Source organism: Budorcas taxicolor, chromosome 23 (genome assembly GCF_023091745.1).
Source record: "Budorcas taxicolor isolate Tak-1 chromosome 23, Takin1.1, whole genome shotgun sequence".
Classification (NCBI taxonomy): Eukaryota; Metazoa; Chordata; class Mammalia; order Artiodactyla; family Bovidae; genus Budorcas; species Budorcas taxicolor.
The window spans coordinates 15,738,049-15,757,252 of NC_068932.1; the positions used below are offsets into that span (position 1 = coordinate 15,738,049).

General features: G+C 35.8%; 1 protein-coding gene across 1 annotated transcript in view; it reads left to right on the plus strand.

The window, feature by feature from the left end:
* Positions 1 to 19,204, plus strand: part of TBC1D12 (TBC1 domain family member 12) — a 93,488-nt gene that overhangs the window by 54,699 nt on the left and 19,585 nt on the right. Inside the window, exons 4-5 of the mRNA XM_052661024.1 lie at positions 14,144 to 14,259; positions 18,787 to 18,869. Coding sequence (XP_052516984.1) covers positions 14,144 to 14,259; positions 18,787 to 18,869 — 199 coding nt within the window. The remainder of the gene's footprint in view (positions 1 to 14,143; positions 14,260 to 18,786; positions 18,870 to 19,204) is intronic.

Genomic DNA, 19,204 nt, shown 5'->3' on the forward strand with positions numbered 1-19,204 from the left:
CTATCTACCTATTTCTCTAATTCTGTGGCAGCAGTTTGCCCTGTGACCTCATTTCTCTGAGGAATTTAAGAAGAGTTGTTGATTTTTTTTATTTATTCAGCTTTTTACTTACTAGAATAGGTAGGCAACTTTTAAGCTTCTACATGCTGGAGCAGAAAAACAAAGTTGAAATACTAATATTTTGTTAAGAATTTTTGCTTCTATTTTAATTTGAGATATTGGTCTATAATTTTCTTTTACTATTTTTGTCTGATTTTGGTATTGGGGTAATGCGGGAATCATTGAATGAATGGAGAGCTGTTTCTTCCCTCTCTCTATTCTAAAAGAATTTGTGTAGAATTAATATTTTTTCTTCCTTAAATGTTTGGTGGAACTTGGCAGTGAGATTATCTAAGGCAAGTTTTCTCAAGGCCTATTTTAGGCCTTGTCATTTTTGTTCTTGGGGACCCTCCCTGTGCAGTGAAGAATTAGCAGCGTCTTTGGCTTCTGCCCAGGAGACGCCAGCAGCATCCCCTCACAGTTGTGGCAACCAAAAATGTCTCTTAATGTTGTCAGACATACCCTAGGGCCAGAGTCAACCCCAACTGAGAATTACTGACATAAACGAAGTATACTGGGATTTTTGTTGTTGTTACAGTAAGTACCTTACATGTGACCCTTTAAGTTGCACACTTTCAAAAATGTGAAAGTGTGTTCTGTCTGCATCAGGCACGAGTGAAACTGCAGTTTGTCCTCAGTCTTCTTGCCTGTTCACTCAGCGACAGCCCCTGTATGCCAACTACTGTACTGTAATACTGTGCTTTTCAAGGTACTGTACTGTAGGGTTAAAAATGTTGTGTTTTTTGTATTTGTTTGTTTTTATGTATTATTTGTGTGAAAAGTATTATAAACCTATTACAGTACAGTAAGATATAGCCGTTTGTGTTAGTTGGGTACCTAGGCTAACTTTGTTGGACATATAAATTGGACTTACGAACACATTCAGAATAGAAGTTGTTCATGTGTAGGGGACTTACTGTATTATTGAATAGTTTTTAATTATAAATTTAAATTTTAATTGATATGATGTATGTTGTTTGCTGTTTTTTCTTGAGTCAGTTTTGGTTAACTTGTATCTTTCAAGAGATTTGTATGTTTCATCTCTGTTTTAGGATTTATTGGAATAAAATTGTTAATAATATTCTCTTATCCTTTTAATATCTACCTGTTATGTCATAAACGTAGAGATGATCTCTCACACATTCCTGAAATTAGTAATTTGTGTCTTTTTTTATTGATCAATATTACCAGAAGTTTATCAGTTTTATTGACCTTTTAAAAATATACCCCTTTTGTTTCATTGATTTTTACCTCTCTCTCTATTTCTATCTCATTTATTTTACTCTGTATTATTGCTTTCCTCTTGCTTTGGATTTTTCTAGTTTTTTAAAGTGGATCATTGATTCTAGACCTTTTATCTTTTTAATATATGTATTAAGCTGTACATTTCCCCCAACTGTGCTTTAACTGTGTTTAACAAGTATCAGAATTTTCATTTTCACTCAACTGAAAATGTTTTGTTCATGATTATTTAGAAGTGTGTTGTTTTAACTTTCAAATATTTTAGAATTTTCCCAGATAGGTTTTTGTAAATAACTTCTAATTTTATTCCATTATGCTCATGCAATATACATTATGCAATTTTAGTCTTTTTCAATATTTGAAAGTTGTTTTATGTCCCAGATGTAGCATGTTTTAGAGAATATTCCTTGTGCACTGGAAAAGAATGTATGTATTCTGCTGATGTTAGGTCAGTATTTTATAAATGTCATTTGGGTCATAGATGATAGTATTGTTTAAGTGTTGTATAATTTTCCTGATTTTTTTGTTCTGTGGATTAGTGAGAGAGGAATAATGAAATATCCACCATAATCTACTTGACTATTTCTCCTTTTCCTCTTTTTTCTTCTGTTTGTGTTTTGAAGCTTTGTTTTTATGTCTTTTTGGTGAGTTGACCTCTTTACCATTAATATAATGTCTTTTTTGCCCTGGTAGTGGTTCTTATTATGAAGTTTTTGTCTAATTTATCCACTACAGCTTGCTTTCAATTAGTGTTTACATGTTAATTGTTCTGTTCCTTTGCTTTTTTCCATCTTCATATTTAAAGTGGGTTTTTTTTTTTTTTTTGGTATATAGCATATATTTGGGTCTTTGTAGGCAGTCTGAATACCCTCTTCTTTTTAAATGGAGTGTCATTTACTGTCATTTATTGGTATGACTGAATTTAAATTTACCATCTTGTGACTTCTTTTCAGATTGTCCCATCTGGTCTTTGTTAATTTTAATCTCATTTCCTGCCCTCTTTTGGATTAAATCAGTATTTTTAGTACTCCATTTTATCTCCACTGTTAACTTATTAGATATACGTTTGTTTTAGTTTTTCAGTTGTTGCTCTTGGCCAGCAGTTTTCAAATGTTTTATATTTACAGCTGCTTTGGATTTTGACTATTAAGGATCTCAAAGAGTTTTTTGTTTTTTCCAAAGAGTTTTTGTTCATGGGAATTATCTATGAGTTACTGCTATACCCAGAATTAACACTGACAGGTTGAAATATTTATTAATTCACTTAAAAATAGCAATAATAAAGTCATTACATGTTAACACAAATAATACATATTTTAAAAACTTTTAAAAAACCAACTGATGGAAGACTAGCATTGTTTTACATTTGTGCACATCTCTTAATGTCCGGCTTAATATTATAAAAAGATTGGATTATCATTTCTACTCCAGCATTCAGTTTCTGCTTGTCTATTATTTTAGTTTAAGTATGTAAAGAAAATATGGCCTTATACTGATATCTAGATAGTAAAGGAAAGAGCATTTTCATGTAGCTGTGTGTATTCTTTTTGATGGAGAAGGAAATGGCAACCCACCTCAGTACTCTTGCCTGGAGAATTCTGTGGATGCAGGAGCCCGGTGGGCTGCTGTCCATGGGGTAGCAAAGAGTTGGACATGACTGAAGTGACTTAGCATGCATGCATGCATTGGAGAAGGAAATGGCAACCCACTCCAGTATTCTTGCCTGGAGAATCCAAGGGACAGAGGAACCTGGTGGGCTGCCGTCTGTGGGGTCGCACAGAGTTGGACATGACTGAAGCGACTTAGTATGCATGCATGCATTCTTTTTGATACACACAAGGAATCAAAGGAGGAATATTGGTCAGATATTTTCCAAAATGGTCCTTAAAAGAAAAACTACTAATTTTTTCCTGTCCTCAATACTTCTGACACCAAGTGTGTAGGCTGTGTAGGGTTTTTTTTTTTTTCACATTGACCAATTCTTCAACCCCAGTTGCTGCCTCTGCTAAGTCACTTTGTTGGGTGTCCTACAATTCGATTCAATTCTTACACTATTTATCTGGAGTTACTGTCAGATCCCCCAGGTTAAGATCTCAGTCTTGCAAGACTGCCTCTGATTTCAGGTGCTTAATGCAAGTGAGGCTTCTAGTACTTTGTTAATTATTATCTCATTTCCTGCCCTCTTTTGGATTAAATCAGTATTTTTAGTACTCCATTTTATCTCCACTGTTAACTTGTTAGATATACGTTTGTTTTAGTTTTTCATGCTGTGCAGCATGTGGGATCTTAGTTCCCTGACCAGGGATCAGACCTGCACCCCCTGTGTTGGAAGCCAGGGAAATCCCAGGCTTCTTGTGCTTCTGATCAACAGCCATAAATTGGAGATGCCTGTGACACCCTTCTTGGGACTGATAATTTTGCTGGAACCACTCACAGAACTCAGGAAACTGTTGATTTATTAGATTACCAGTTTATTACATAAACAGCCAGATGGAAGAGATACATAGGGCAAGGTATGAGGGAAGGAACATAGAGCTTCCAAGCACACTGTGGGTTAATTACCCTTTTAGCACCTTAGAGTGCTCACCAACCCAAAAGTACTCTGAACTACTTCAAGTAGAATTTTTTATGAAGGCCTTACTATAATAAATAGGCACAATTGATTAAATCATCACCTCAGTTCAGTTCAGTTGCTCAGTCGTGTCCTACTCTTTGCGACCCCATGAATCGCAGCATGCCAGGCCTCCCTGTCCATCATCTCCCAGAGTTCACTCAGACTCACATCCATCGAGTCCGTGATGCCATCCAGCCATCTCATCCTGTCATCCCCTTCTCCTCCTGCCCCCAATCCCTCCCAGCATCAGGGTCTTTCCAATGAGTCAACTCTTCGCATGAGGTGGCCAAAGTACTGGAGCTTCAGCTTTAGCATCATTCCTTCCAAAGAAATCCCAGGGTTGAGCTCCTTCAGAATGGACTGGTTGGATCTCCTTGCAGTCCAAGGGGCTCTCAAGAGTCTTCTTCAACACCACAGTTCAAAAGCATCAATTCTTCCGCGCTCAGCCTTCTTCACAGTCCAACTCTCACATCCATACATGACCACAGGAAAAACCATAGCCTTGACTAGACGGACCTTAGTCGGCAAAGTAATGTCTCTGCTTTTGAATATACTGTCTAAGTTGGGCATAACTTTTCTTCCAAAGAGTAAGCGTCTTTTAATGTCATGGCTGCAGTCACCATCTGCAGTGATTTTGGAGCCCCCCAAAATAAAGTCTGACACTGTTTCTACTGTTTCCCCATCTATTTCCCATGAAGTGATGGGACTGGATGCCATGATCTTCGTTTTCTGAATGTTGAGCTTTAAGCCAACTTTTTTGCTCTCCTCTTTCACTTTCATCAAGAGGCTTTTGAGTTCCTCTGACTTTCTGCCATAAGGGTGGTATCATCTGCATATCTGAGGTTATTGATATTTTTTCCAGCAGTCTTCATTCCAGCTTGTGTTTCTTCCAGGCCAGCGTTTCTCATGATGTACTCTGCATATAAGTTAAATAAGCAGGGTGACAATATACAACCTTGACATACTCCTTTTCCTATTTGGAACCGGTCTGTTGTTCCATGTCCAGTTCTAACTGTTGCTTCCTGACCTGCATACAGATTTCTCAAGAGGCAGGTTAGGTGGTGTGGTATTCCCATCTCTTTCAAAATTTTCCACAGTTTATTGTGATCCACACAGTCAAAGGCTTTGGCATAGTCAATAAAGCAGAAATAGATGTTTTTCTGGAACTCTCTTGCTTTTTCCATGATCCAGCGGATGTTGGCAATTTGATCTCTGGTTCCTCTGCCTTTTCTAAAACCAGCTTGAACATCAGGGAGTTCACGGTTCACGTATTGCTGAAGCCTGGCTTGGAGAATTTTGAGCATTACTTTACTAGCATGTGAAATGAGTGCAATTGTTTGGTAGTTTGAGCATTCTTTGGCATTGCTTTTCTTTGGAATTGGAATGAAAACTGACCTTTTCCAGTCCTGTGGCCACTGCTGAGTTTTCCAAATTTGCTGGCATATTGAGTGCAGCACTTTCACAGCATCACCTTTTAGTATTTGAAATAGCTCAACTGGAATTCCATCACCTCCACTAGCTTTGTTCATAGTGATGCTTTCTAAGGCCCACTTGACTTCACATTCCCAGATGTCTGGCTCTAGATTAGTGATCACATCATCGTGATTGTCTGGGTCATGAAGATCTTTTTTGTACGGTTCTTCTGTGTATTCTTGCCATCTCTTCTTAATATCTTCTGCTTCTGTTAGGTCCAGACCATTTCTGTCCTTTATCGAGCCCATCTTTGCATGAAATGTTCCCTTGGTATCTGTAATTTTCTTGAAGAGATCTTCAGTCTTTCCCATTCTGTTGTTTTCCTCTATTTCTTTGCATTGATCGCTGAAGAAGGCTTTCTTATCTCTTCTTGCTATTCCTTATCAGTGGTTAATTCAGTCTCCAGCACCTCTTCTCTCTCCAGAGGTCAAGGCGTAGAGCTGAAAGTTCCGATCCTGAAAGTATATAGTTGGTACCCCTGGTGACAAGCCTCCACTCTGAGAATATCTAAGAACCTTCAACTACCAGTCATCTCATTAGCATACATAAAGACACATCATGTCAGAGATTTTAAAGGTTTTAAGAGCTGTGTTGCAGGAAATGGGACACAGACAAATAAATATTTCTTATTATATCACATCCTCAATTTGGGTTTGTCTGATGATTTCCTCATGACTGGACTGGGGTTATGTTTTCTGGCTTAGATAGTAAAGAATCTGCCTTCAATGCAGGAGACCCAGGTTCGATTCCTGGGTTGGGAAGATCCACTGGGGAAGGGATTGCCTACCCACTCCAGTATTCTTGGGCTTCCCTGGTTGCTCAGCTGGTAAAGAATCTGTCTGCAATGTGGGAGACCTGGGTTTGATCCCTGGATTGGGAAGATACTCTGGATAAGGGAAAGGTTGTCTACTCCAGTATTTTGGCCTGTTGAATTTCATGGAGTGTGTAGTCCTTGGGGTTGCAAAGAGTCAGACACAACTGAGTGACTTTCACTTTCATTTTTCATGTTATTGCTTTGATTGTGCTAGGGGATTAACAGTTTTATTCCTTGTTTTGCTTTAGCAAAATTGTCAACATATTGACAAAGACAAACTATTAGCATTATTAGGACTATAGTTTTGACTTTGCAGACCTCATGAAACCATCTCTGGGACACTGTTATGATATATATCTGTATCATAATCTATCTCCAAATAGCATACCACTTGGAGTACAATGTAATAATTTTACAACAGTATACTGCCATTCTGTCTCTTCTGATTTTGTGCTGTAAACCCCCTCAATACACTGATATTTTTTTTGCATTTAGTCAGATATCCTTTTAAAAAATATATACTTTTATATTTTTGTCTCTTAGTTGTATCTTTTCTGAAATGTCTTTCCATATTTACTATTTTTGGTGCTTTTATTTCTTTGTGTTTTCTTGTGATATATTCCTTCTCTCTGCCTGAAAAATCTCCTTTAAAATATAGAACAGGTCTACTGACAACAGATTCTTTCAGGTTTTGTTTGTCTGAAAACATTCTTATTGTGCTTTTATTTTTTAAATGTGTTTGTGTGTGTAGAATCCTAAGTCAACAAGTTTGTTTCCTGTTTTTTAATTATTTTTTTTCTTTCAGCAATTTAAAGATTTTTCCATTGTCTTCTGACTTGCATAGTTTCAGATGAGTCTGAATAGTCAGGTCTCTTCTGAATATTCTGTGTATTCAGTGATGACTTTTCTCTCTGGTTGGTAGGAATGTGATTACTTCTCAGCCATTGGTGAGCTGTGGGAACTGTTTTACTTGCCACTCCATAGTAATTGTTCTTTCCCCAGAAGTTGGTTTTTTTTTTCTTTCCTGCCCAGTCTTAATAATGGTTTGCCCTCCACACATCCATTTGGTATTCAGCTAAATAATACCTCCAGAGGACTTCTATGCAGATTCCTAGAGCTCTTTCTCATCAGAATGCCTCCTCTTCTGATGCTCTGGCCCACAAATTCTGCCCCGTACCACCCCTGACCATTCCAGCTAACAGTTGGGACGTTCTTCCAGTTCTCCCTTGTGCACTGCATGTCCAGAACTGCCCCCATGCATAATTTTTTTAATAGATATTAACATTTTATTTTATTTTTTAATTATTTTAATTGGAGGCTAATTACAGTATTGTAGTGGTTTTTGTCATACATTGACATGAATCAGCCATGGATATACATGTATTCCACATCCTGAACCCTCTCCCACCTCGCTCCCCATCCCATTCCTCAGGGTCATCCCAGTGCACCAGCCTTGAGCATCCTGTCTCATGCATCGAACCTGGACTGGCGATCTGTTTCACATATGATAATATACATATTTCAATGCTATTCTCCCAAATCATCCCACCCTTGCCTTCTCCCACAGAGTCCAAAAGTCTGTTCTTTACATCTGTGTCTCTTTTGCTGTCTTGCATATAGGATCGTTACCATCTTTCTAAATTCCATTTATGTGTGTTAATATACTGTATTGGTGTTTTTCCTTCTGACTTCACTCGGTATAATAGGCTCCAGTTTCATCCACCTCATTAGAACTGATTCAAATGCATTCTTTTTAATAGCTGAGTAATATTCCATTGAGTATATGTACTGCAGCTTTCTTATCAATTCGTCTGTTGATGGACATCTAGGTTGCTTCCATGTCCTGGCTATTGTAAACAGTGCTGTGATGAACATTGGGGTACATGTGTCTCTTTCAATTCTGGTTTCCTCGGTGTGTATGCCCAGCAGTGGGATTGCTGGGTTGTATCAGAACTGTCCGCATGCATAATAATAGGATGATCAATAGGCTCACCTTGTTTGTTTCCCCTTTGGGAACACAGAGGTTGTTTACAGAGAGACAGTATGAATTACCCCTTCATTGCCCATCAAGTGGGAATCTACATATCTTTCTGAGGAATTTCTTTTTGTCCAAGATGTGTATATAACTTTTAGAAATGTATAATAGATGAAAATAAAATACTTACTTGTTTCTAATTACATATTCAATTTGCATATATAATAGTATATTAAGAAATGGTACCTCTTTATTCAGATCTGTTTGCATACATCTTTGATGTCAATATATTTAGCATCATTGAGCATTTTTGTGGTCTTTAGCCCCAGAACAGAGCATCTTCACTTTTTTCCAAGTTTGTAGCAGGTACAGTGCCTTTTAAGTGTACTATCTTGTTACTAGAAATTTTGTCTCAAGCCACAAACTTCCAGATGCATTATATTTTTTCTTTTATTTGTTCTATAAGTATAAAATTATGATCTCTATGACCTAGTCTTTTTACAGTAATGTTTTAAAGACTCTTCATGAGTGTTTGCAATTGAATGGTTATACCTCCAGGAACTGGGAATCCTTCATTACTTCATGTCCATTTTCTTCCTTTCCTATTGCAATTAAACAAAGCCACAACAAAAAAATTGAACAAAAAATCACCTTCTAAGATTTTCCTGTGGTCTTTAAGACCCCATGCTTCTCCTGTAGTAGGCATGCATTTGATGCCTGGTCAGAGAAGGTCCACATGCCACAGCAAAAAATAAATAAAATAAATCACCTTCCAAACTAGATTCAGTATTGACTGAGATAATTTCAGGATGACGCACCTCCTCCAAATAGTGCCTTGCCATTCAAACTAATAGAGAAAGTACCCATAATATGAGAGATGTTAAGCAAATATGCTTTCTCTTTTCTAAGAGATTATTTTGAGGAAAAACATCTATTTCATTTATGTGAATCTAGTATTTCTTTGCCTTGGAATAATAAGTAATTTTTTCTACTCTGTGCTCATGGAGATGATATCAGTTGCTTACCATCTTTTGACCAGACTTAGAATTAATTGCCTGTTTGCCTCAAATTTTCTTACAATAGAAGTGAGTGAAATTGCTCAGTCATTGTCTGACTCTTTGAGACCCCATGGACTGTAACCTACCAGGTTCCTCCGTCCATGGATTTTCCAGGCAAGAGTACTGGAGTCAGCTGCCCTTTCCTTCTCCAGGGGATTCCCAACCCAGAGATCAAACCCAGGTCTCCCACACTGCAGACAGATGCTTTACCATCTGAGCCACCAATAGCTAGAATAAATTATCCTACAGATATTGCCAGCCTGCCTCTAGCATTGTTTTCATCTTCTATTCTAGTTATCCAATTAAGTAGCTTTCATAGAACAATAGTTGAGTGAAAGATGAAAAATAAGTTAAATTGACAAAATAAACAAGGTTCGTTGCAATACTTCATAGAAATATATTCCCTAAGTTAAGAGAAAAACTAGATGCTTCTTATCTTAACGTTTGGTAGGTAGCTCCAACAACTCAGAATAAGTCAGTTAAAACTGACCTTGGGAATTCTCTGGCAGTCTGGTGGTTAGGACTCTGTTTTCACTGCTCGGGGTGCTGGTTCAATCCTTGGTCCCTGGGGAACTAAGATCCTGTGAATTGCATAGTGTGGCAGAAAAAAAAATTAACTTTTGTTGTTAGAAAATGAGGCAGATTGATGCGGTATTTTCAGTGAGTGTTCTATAGCTAGCATGATATACTGATATCCTTGAACTGTGATATTTCCAGTCGTTTTTTAATATTGTAAGATTTCTTTATGACTTATAAAATTATCAATTTTTTGTTCATTATTAAACTTCTATGGAAGGAATATGCAGGGGATTTTTAATGACATGACACACATGGATTTAAAGTGAAAATGGCTTCAGGAATCTCCCCATGAAGTACTATTCAGTTGTATTTTTAAATGGTGTCTTGTGGATATCAACTACATATCAATAACTTGAACACTATTATCTCTCTCTCTTGTCCTCAAATTGAGTGATTTAAGAATTATGTGATTTTCCTCAGCTACAGCAATAGGCCCTGATTAACTTTAACTCATTGATAAGCTTATTTCTCAGGTCATTGTGATTGCATGTTGAATGAAGTGTTTACTGGGACCTTCCAGGAAGGGTACTTTGTTTGTCTTTTGTGAAAGTTATTATTAGAAGAATAGTTAGAGGATCTTTGAAAGTTGTGCTCTGAGGATGTGACAGTTGGCATTGCTACAGTCGTTTCTCTGATCAACAAGCCATCCTCAAGATGAAGCCCACACGTGGAGGAAGGCATAGCTAAGAGAGTGGTGGAGAAGGGAAGTCTCCGACTGGTGCTATGAGCCTCTTGGTCAAACAGAAACCAAAGTTATAGAGAGTTGTTGTTACAGAGACCTAAATATACGGAATATTAGTCCTGTGGTCTGATGCATTTTCCTAAATGTATTTAGGAATGTATCACTTTGTGATTAACTTTGAAAGTACTGATATTTGATATTTTACTATTTCTGATACAATTTGTACTTTTAATCATGTTAGATGAGCATCTTTATTTGGCAAATATTTGAGTCGTTAAAGATGTGTAAATCTATCCTATTTTCAGATGAGGATGGATTGATACCATGTTTTAAGCTTTTAAAAAAAAATCACCCTCTAGAAATTTAAGGCATTTTTATGCCAAACATCTGTGATAGGAAATACTTGAATATGAATTCCTTCTTCTTCTCATGTGAAAAATATTTGAGTGACAATTCTGTATAAAGCTCATTTGTAAGGTGAATACATAAATGATATTGGTGAACGTGCTTTTGTGTTGCCTTGTATGTTAAACATGTACTTAGTTAATTTTTAATGAAGATTTCACTTTTCGTTCATTCTTTAGTGGCTCTCCATTTTGCTCAGCATGAATTCCAAGTATTTTTGCCAGTGAAAGGCCCTATAATTTAGTCTATACTTTATTTCCCATCCTTTTTCATATTCATTGAGATTAATATTTCCCTAATCCACACTTTTGCTTATTCCCCCTCACCTGTTCTTTCCAAGTCTTTCTATTTTATTAATGCCTATCATTTTGCCTTAGTTCTGATCCCAGCTCTTAAGTAAAATCTTTGTCAGTGATCCACAGTAACTTTATATAAAATGGCCTCTCTTATAAATGGGCTTCCCTGGTGGCTCAGAGGGTAAAGCGTCTGCCTACAGTGTGGGAGACCCGGGTTTGATCCCTGGGTCGGGAAGATCCCCTGGAGAAGGAAATGGCAACCCACTCCAGTACTCTTGCCTGGAAAATCCCATGGACTGAGAAGCCTGGTAGGCTACAGTCCATGGGGTCGCGAAAAGTCCAACATGACTGAGCTACTTCACTTTCACTTTTGTCTTATAAATAAGCTACTTTGTTTCTTGTAAGAAAAGTCAGACAACACTGAGTAAAGTAAGGCAAGTGCCCTTCTAGTCCAACCCTCCAGAGGGAAACCTAATTGTTCAAATTCCTTGATGTTTTTCTATGTATATTTGACCATAATATGACTTATTTGGTTATTATGTCTTTTGACTACCATATTGGAGAGTGCAGTTCTAGGGACTAAATCATATTTGTTTGATTTTTCTTTTGGCAAGAATACTTCAAGAATGATGATATGTACTTCACGTGGCATCAGGAAAGGCATGCTGCCTGATGGTCTTTTAAAATAATGTGTGGATGGATTGGTGACTGAGGTATTGTTAGCTTGAGCCTCCCATTTTAAAGTTCCCTATTAGCCTCTAAATGAATGATATCATCTATTTCATCATTTTAAATTATTATAGATAGCTAATTGACTGTCTTCTAATAACAACTTGTGCCTCAGTTTCCTCTACTATGAGTTAGGTGTCTCACAAGATTGTTTCAAGAATTAAATATATTAAGTGTTTTAAACACTGTGTGGTACGTTGTCAGTGTCAGTAAATGCTAGTTGTTAAAAATGTGTTGACTTAGGAGTTTTATTTTGCTCTCTGTGTACTGGCATTTGTTTGCGTGGAACATGCTTTATTGGGTAGTATTCATTGCATTCTGTCTGGCAGTGAGTCCAGGTCACATTGTAGGAAAACAAAGTGCCATGTAAGTGATAACAAACCTCATATGTATTTAGCATCTATGGTTTTTAATAAGAAAAATATTAGCAGAAAAGGGGATTACACTTGAGTTTGTACTGAAGAAATTTTGATCATAATAACATGTATATACTAGATATTAGAAAGTTTTGAAAACAAAAAAATGAGTGACTCTGCTGTTTTTGACACTGAAAGGCTGTACAGTTCTTTGAGATGGGAGTTAGTAAAAATGAACATACAAATTTCTAAATAATTTGAGAAATAAGTCTCTAAAAATCCAATGCAGTCATGCAAAGGAACTGCCAGACTAAAAGCTTACATTTAGTAGAAGGAAGAGGAGAAGTAGAACTAAAGACAATTATAAAAGAATAGTATAGGGACTTCCCTGGCAGTCCAGTGGCTAAGACTTCACCTTACAAGGCAGGGGGTGCAGGTTCAGTCCCTGGTCTGGGAGTTAAGATACCATGTGCCTGGTGGCCAAAAAACCCAAACATAAAACAGAAACAATGTTGTAATGAATTCAATAAAATAGTGCACATTAAAAAAAATGTTAAAAAAAAGAATAGTACAAACCACTGTAAACAGTGGCAGAAACCAAAAGTAAAGCTTGAAGCTTATAGAAAATGATTGACATCATAAATTGTTTTTTAAAGTAATATCAAATAAGATGAAGCTTCAACAAGATTATCAGATTTTTAAGAGGGATGGAACTATCGTTTGTATTTTGCAACCATCAGATTCAGTAGTGAGAATCAGTCTTTGAGTTAGAAAAAATAGTAATTTAAAAGAATTATATGCCATGGTAGGAAAACAGCTAGTTAATAAGAGAAACGCTTGATCACTTTAAGTGCATTTAATTTTCTTCATTTGAGTTAATGTCTTTATCTGCCAGTGAACTTGAAGATGTACTCATGAATAATCATTGAGAATAACGTGAAAAATATATTTGTTATCTGGAGATGATCAAATACTAGCTTGATTTCTTTTTGTTTTAGAAAGGGAATGATGTGGATTCTGGAAATTATAAGTCACAATCTTGGTATTGATCTGCAACTTTCTAGAAATTTCAGCAGAAGCTTGTGAACATTTATGGAAAGATGCTCAAATGTAGAAATTTAAATATGTCCAACAAAAACATATCATGTTAAACCAACTTCATTTCTTTTAAGAGAATTATCAATTCAGTTGAATGAGAAAATACCATAGTATTCATAGCAGTTTTTTAAATTTTAGTGAAATATTTGAGTCTTTGGTCTTTTTCTGGATAAGATATGTTGGTGAATTATTTCAGTTTAAAATAAGTAGGTAGATTTATAGTAGTTAGATTCAGAATAGGTTGAAATCCAAAACCAGTATGATGAGGTTCCGTGTCACAGCTGAGATCTTCAGAGCATTAAAACAGTATTATCTGTTTCTTGTGTCAATATTTTTATCATTGATCTGGCTGAAAGTTTAGAAAGTAGGCTTATCTGATGTAGATTATTCAAAGCGGGACTTTGAATAATGGATGTGATATCATAGACTTGGAAACTGGAAACTGGTATCATAGAATGCAAACAAGAACATCTTCCTAAACCTTGCCTAATTAATCTAGTACATTTGTACCTTCCCCTCTTTTAACATACTTTCATACTTTATATATTACATAAATTAATAGTTTAGATTGCTTCAGGACAAAAAAGTGACTTTTTTGCCTATCTGATATTTTTACCAAATTAATGTATGAATTGTATGTATTCCTTATTATAGCATAATATCTTAAATGATACAGATTTAATTGGAAAAGTCTCTGCATAAGTATATTTTTATCTACTCTAGGAATATGAAGCACGGACAGGGAGAGCCTGTAAACCACCACCTCAGTCTTCAAGACGAAAGAATTTTGAATTTGAGCCACTTTCTACCACTGCCCTGATTCTTGAGGATCGACCATCGTAAGTATTTCTCATCAGGCACACTGTATTTTAAACCTAAATTTAATTTTTCTTATTAGTATTTCACTTAAAAGATATCAAGAAACTAAAGAAATTGGTTTTAGAAAGTTCTTTTTAATCCCAGGGATGAATCCTAACATAAATAAGGAAGAATTGTTGATCTCCAAGATTTATGCATATTTTCTTTAAGTCTCTATGAGCCAGTGTATGAAACATAAAATATATATAACAGAATATATCTGTTACTGTGTCAGCCTTCCTCTGCCTTATCTTTTTTTAATTGAAATATAGTTGATGTACAGTGTTATATTTCAGGTGTACTGCATAATGATTTGTTATGAAATGATCTGGATAACAATAACCATCCATCCATCCTGATACAGTTATTGCAGTATTATTGACATATTTCTTATATCTTATATCCCTGTGAATTATTTATTATTTAATTAGAGATTTGTACTTCTGTTTTTGTTTTTTTTAAAGGTCTACCAGTTTATTGCTACCAACCCATCTCCCTCCACCCTCATGCATGTGTGCTGAGTCATGTAACCCCATGGACTATAGCCCTCCAGGCTTCTCTGTCCATGGACTTTTTCAGGCAAGAATACTGGAGTGGGTTGCCATTTCCTTCTCCAAAGATTTGTGCTTCGTAATCCCCATCACTTATTTTGCCCACCCCCTCCCACCCTCCTCTGTCTTACTTTCACATGATAGAACAGTTTTCATTTCTTTACATTTAATATGCACTTAAGATATATTTGTCTTTTTTGCTGTGCAATTACTATTAACCAATTGGTTTACTGTTATTAAGAGTATATTTTTGAGACTTCTTTAGTGGTCTAGTAGTTAAGACTGCCCTTGCACTGCAGAGGGTGTGGGTTTGATCCCTGGTCAAGAAGCTAAGATCCCACATGCTCTATGGTGCAACCAAAAAGAAAAAAGAAAAAAAAAAAATATATATATCTCCTTAATACCCAGGAAAAAATCTTGAACTCTTCCATTTCCATTTTTGCCCTTCCCATGTTAGCCTTCCACAAAGCTGCTATCAGACAAAGGACATCTTCCCTAAACCAAGACTACCTGGTCCTTAACTCCTTTTTTTCCTTCTTGGCCTCTCTGGACCTAAACTTTTTCTTCTTCTTCTAGATTTCTCTTTCCTTCCAGTATAAAAACTCCTAACTTTATTTAAAGTCACATTCCTAGTCTGCAGCTTTTTCCACCCATTATCCTGATGAGTGTAATAAAAAGATCTGGAGCCAAACAGGTAGAGGTTGAATATGTTTTTAGATATTATGAGAGAAGAAAAGCTGAACACAAGTACATTATTTTTTTTATTCTTGTTACATTTCTTCATACTAAAGAATTGTGATCCCAGTACTCTTTTTTTTTCTAGGATTTGGTAAATATGTCTATATTCATTGTTCATTAGTATTAAAAAAAAGTTTTTAGTTATGAGAACATGTCAAAGTTTTATTAATATTTCAGTCTTGCTGCCAGGTGAATGAACAAGGCCAATTCAGAGAGTGCTTAGATAAGCAAGGAAAGAATACCTGGCTAGGTAAAGAATACTGACTAAAGATCTTTAGACTCTTGACTGACTGACATCTGGGTAAAGTGAAAGTGAAGTTGCTCAGTCGTGTCCAACTCTTTGTGACCCCATGGACTGTAGCCTACCAGGCTCCTCCCTCCATGGGATTCTTCAGCCAAGAGTACTGGAGTGGGTTGCCATTTCCTTCTCCAGGGGATATTCCCGACCCAGGGATCGAACCTGGGTCTCCTGTATTCCAGGGAGACGCTTTAACCTCTAAGCCACCATCTGGGTAGGTAATAGCCAAATTCCCAGACCTTTCTTAAACTTTTAAAAATTCATCTAAAATAGATTAAGCTTTTAACCAGGAATGGTAACTTCCTTCCAGGAGAAGTTCATAAAAATACAATGCAAAAAGTTTTGTTCTAAACAGTGTTTGGGATAATATTTCTTTACACCTTATTCTTTTATAATTAAACTTTTCTTTTAAGCCATGTCTTCTCATTATTACCCACATTTGGAATGCAGTTATCCTATTTCTACTTCTCACCTGCCTCATCCTTTAAGGATCAGGCTTTTTCCTTTCTTTCAAGTATGTTGACTTTTTCAGCCTTCAGTGAATTTGTTTACTTCTGAATGCTTTTAAAAAAGACTTTGTTCTGTGTGATTTTCATGAATTGGATTATGGTATGCTTTGGTGTGGTTTTCTTCATGTTCTATCTGTTTGGGGTTCATTGAGCTTAATGTATCTCTGCGTTTATAGTTTTCTGTTGATTTTGGTAAAATTTTAGTCTTTATTTCTTCAACAGCTTTTTGTTCTGTCCTCCCTCCTTTCTTCTACGATGTACATTAAGCATGTTACTTGATATTTTTCCATGTCCTATAGCTCATTTATGTTTGCTTTTTTTTTTTTTTGAGGGGGTGGGGTTTCTTCTCTCTGCACAGTTTTATATTGTTATATCTTAAATTTCACTTACTTTTTCTTCTGTAGTATATAATTTGCTGTCAGTCCTATCTTTTGAATTTCTCATTCTAGAAATTTTCATCTGTAGACATTGGATTTGGATCTTGGGTTTCTCTTATCATGTTCCTTTCTTCTTCTTGAGTATAACAGGTTTATAGTCCTTGGGTTCTAATCTTGTTATCTGACATTTTTGCACTATTTCTGCTGATTGATTTTTCTTCTCATTATGGCTTTTATTTTCCTGATTTTTTACATCCCTAATAATTTTTATTGGATACAAGATACTGTGTTTTTACATGGTTGGGTATTGGACTTCTTTGTATTCCTTTAAATAAATATGTTTTGGTGGTATGGAATTGCTTTGATCCTTTTGATCTAATCATCATTAGAGACCTTCCAGAACAGCCGTCAATGTAGGGCTAATTTATAATTTATCCTTACTACTGAGGCAGTGCCCTAAGGATTCTATTGAATACCCTATTAGGAGATCTCTCTACTTTGATGGCCCAGTCCAGTGTGATTTTGGGAATGTTCTACCTGTTTCTTTCTGGTGTTTCTTTCTCTGGCCACTATAGTTTAATCACACACATACATAGTTCATTGTTCAGCCAAAGCCTCTGCAGCTGCCTTCTCTCTGGTACACAGTTATTCAAATTCTATCTCAAACTTGTTTTCTCACTCAGCAAGACTGTTGGGCCCTGTTTTGGCACTTCCTCCCAGCACTGAGACCTGGAAATCCAGGGAGTAAGGTCAGGCATCTGCAGGGTTACCTTGTTTCCTTCTTCATAAGGAGCATGGTCTTGTGCTGCCTATGGTCCAGCATCTTAAACTGTAGTTTAATGTATTTTATTTGTTTTTCTAATTAATTAAGGCAAGAAGATAAACCTGATCCCTCTTATTCCATTATGGCCTGAAGCAGAAATCCTAACCCTTACTCCTTCCTGCTACAACATACCTAAGGAATCTTAACCTGAGATGGCAAGAAGTAGAATATATAATTTGAAAGTCTGTCACATACCTTTCCCACCTAGCCTGTTGAAAATCATTTAAAAAACTGGTTTTAAAAACTGGACATTATTATGACATATTTGGATATGTGGTAATATTCAAATATATTTCATTTTGCATAGTCATATATCTAAATCATGCCGCTGTGAAGCCATTGATTTTATAAATGAAAATATAATATATGCAAGTAACTGATTATCAAAATTTTATTTAGAATGTTATGTTAAATCTCTAATAAAGTAGAAAGCATATAAATAACTCCTACTTATTTACCAAGAGAAATGAATGCAGATAGCCACACTTGAATATTTATAGCAGCTTTTATTCATAGTAGCCCCTAACTGCAAACAGTCAAAATGTCCATCCACATGGGTAAATGGAACATTACTCACCAATTAAAAGAAATCATTACTAATACACAGGACAAAGTGGATGAATATCAAAACTATGCTGAGCAAAAGAAGCCAGGCACAAATGAATCTATACAAAATTCTTTATTAGAGACTAATTAATCTATAGTGATAGAATCAGATATGTGATTGCTTAAGGTAGGAGTTTGGTAAGTATTAAGCATAAAGGGGTCAAAAACTAACTGGATTGATGGGAACATTCTATATCTTGGTTGATGCGTTTTTTGCACAGATATATACATTTGTCAAAACTCATCAAACAGTACTCTTAATATATGTATGTCCATTTTGTTGTGTGAAATTACACCTCAAAAAGTTGACTAAAAAATAAACTATACAGTGAGTTTAACAAATAAGCTAGAATTATTGGCTAAAATCAAACATGTTCATATGACATATAAACAAATATATATGATATTTGATATATATAACAAATACTAGCAACCTGGATTTTGATTCTTTTCTAAAATGCAGAGTTCTTTTCAACCTTATACTTTCTTATTGTATGAAATGTGAAAATTAAGTTAGAAATTCTTTTGTATCTGGCTATAAAAAGAAAGGAGGTCAGTAAACTTCTTAGTCTTTAAAAAATTGACTTAAATTTTGTTTTTCCTCAGAAATCTTCCTGCCAAATCTGTGGAAGAGGCTTTACGTCACCGACAAGAATATGATGAGATGGTGGCTGAGGCTAAAAAACGAGGTATAAAATTTAACTCCTGGTGATATATTTTATTTATTGATGGTAGTAGGAAACTCATTTCCTACTAAATTCATTTCAACAGGATGGCAAATGGTGAAATTGACCAAGTCTGTCTTTAAGATGATGCTGACTAAATTTGTTCTTAAAGAGAAATAAAATGTCATATAAGAATCTTAGTTTTTTAAATACTTTTACAAAACTAGTATGAGGAGAAAGGCCACAGACTGTCTATGAGAGACCTTGTAATTGCATCATAAACCTAGGACTACTAGTACTTTAATTTATAAATGAAGATGTTATTCATGAATCCATTCATGAGATTCATTTGTTTTTTC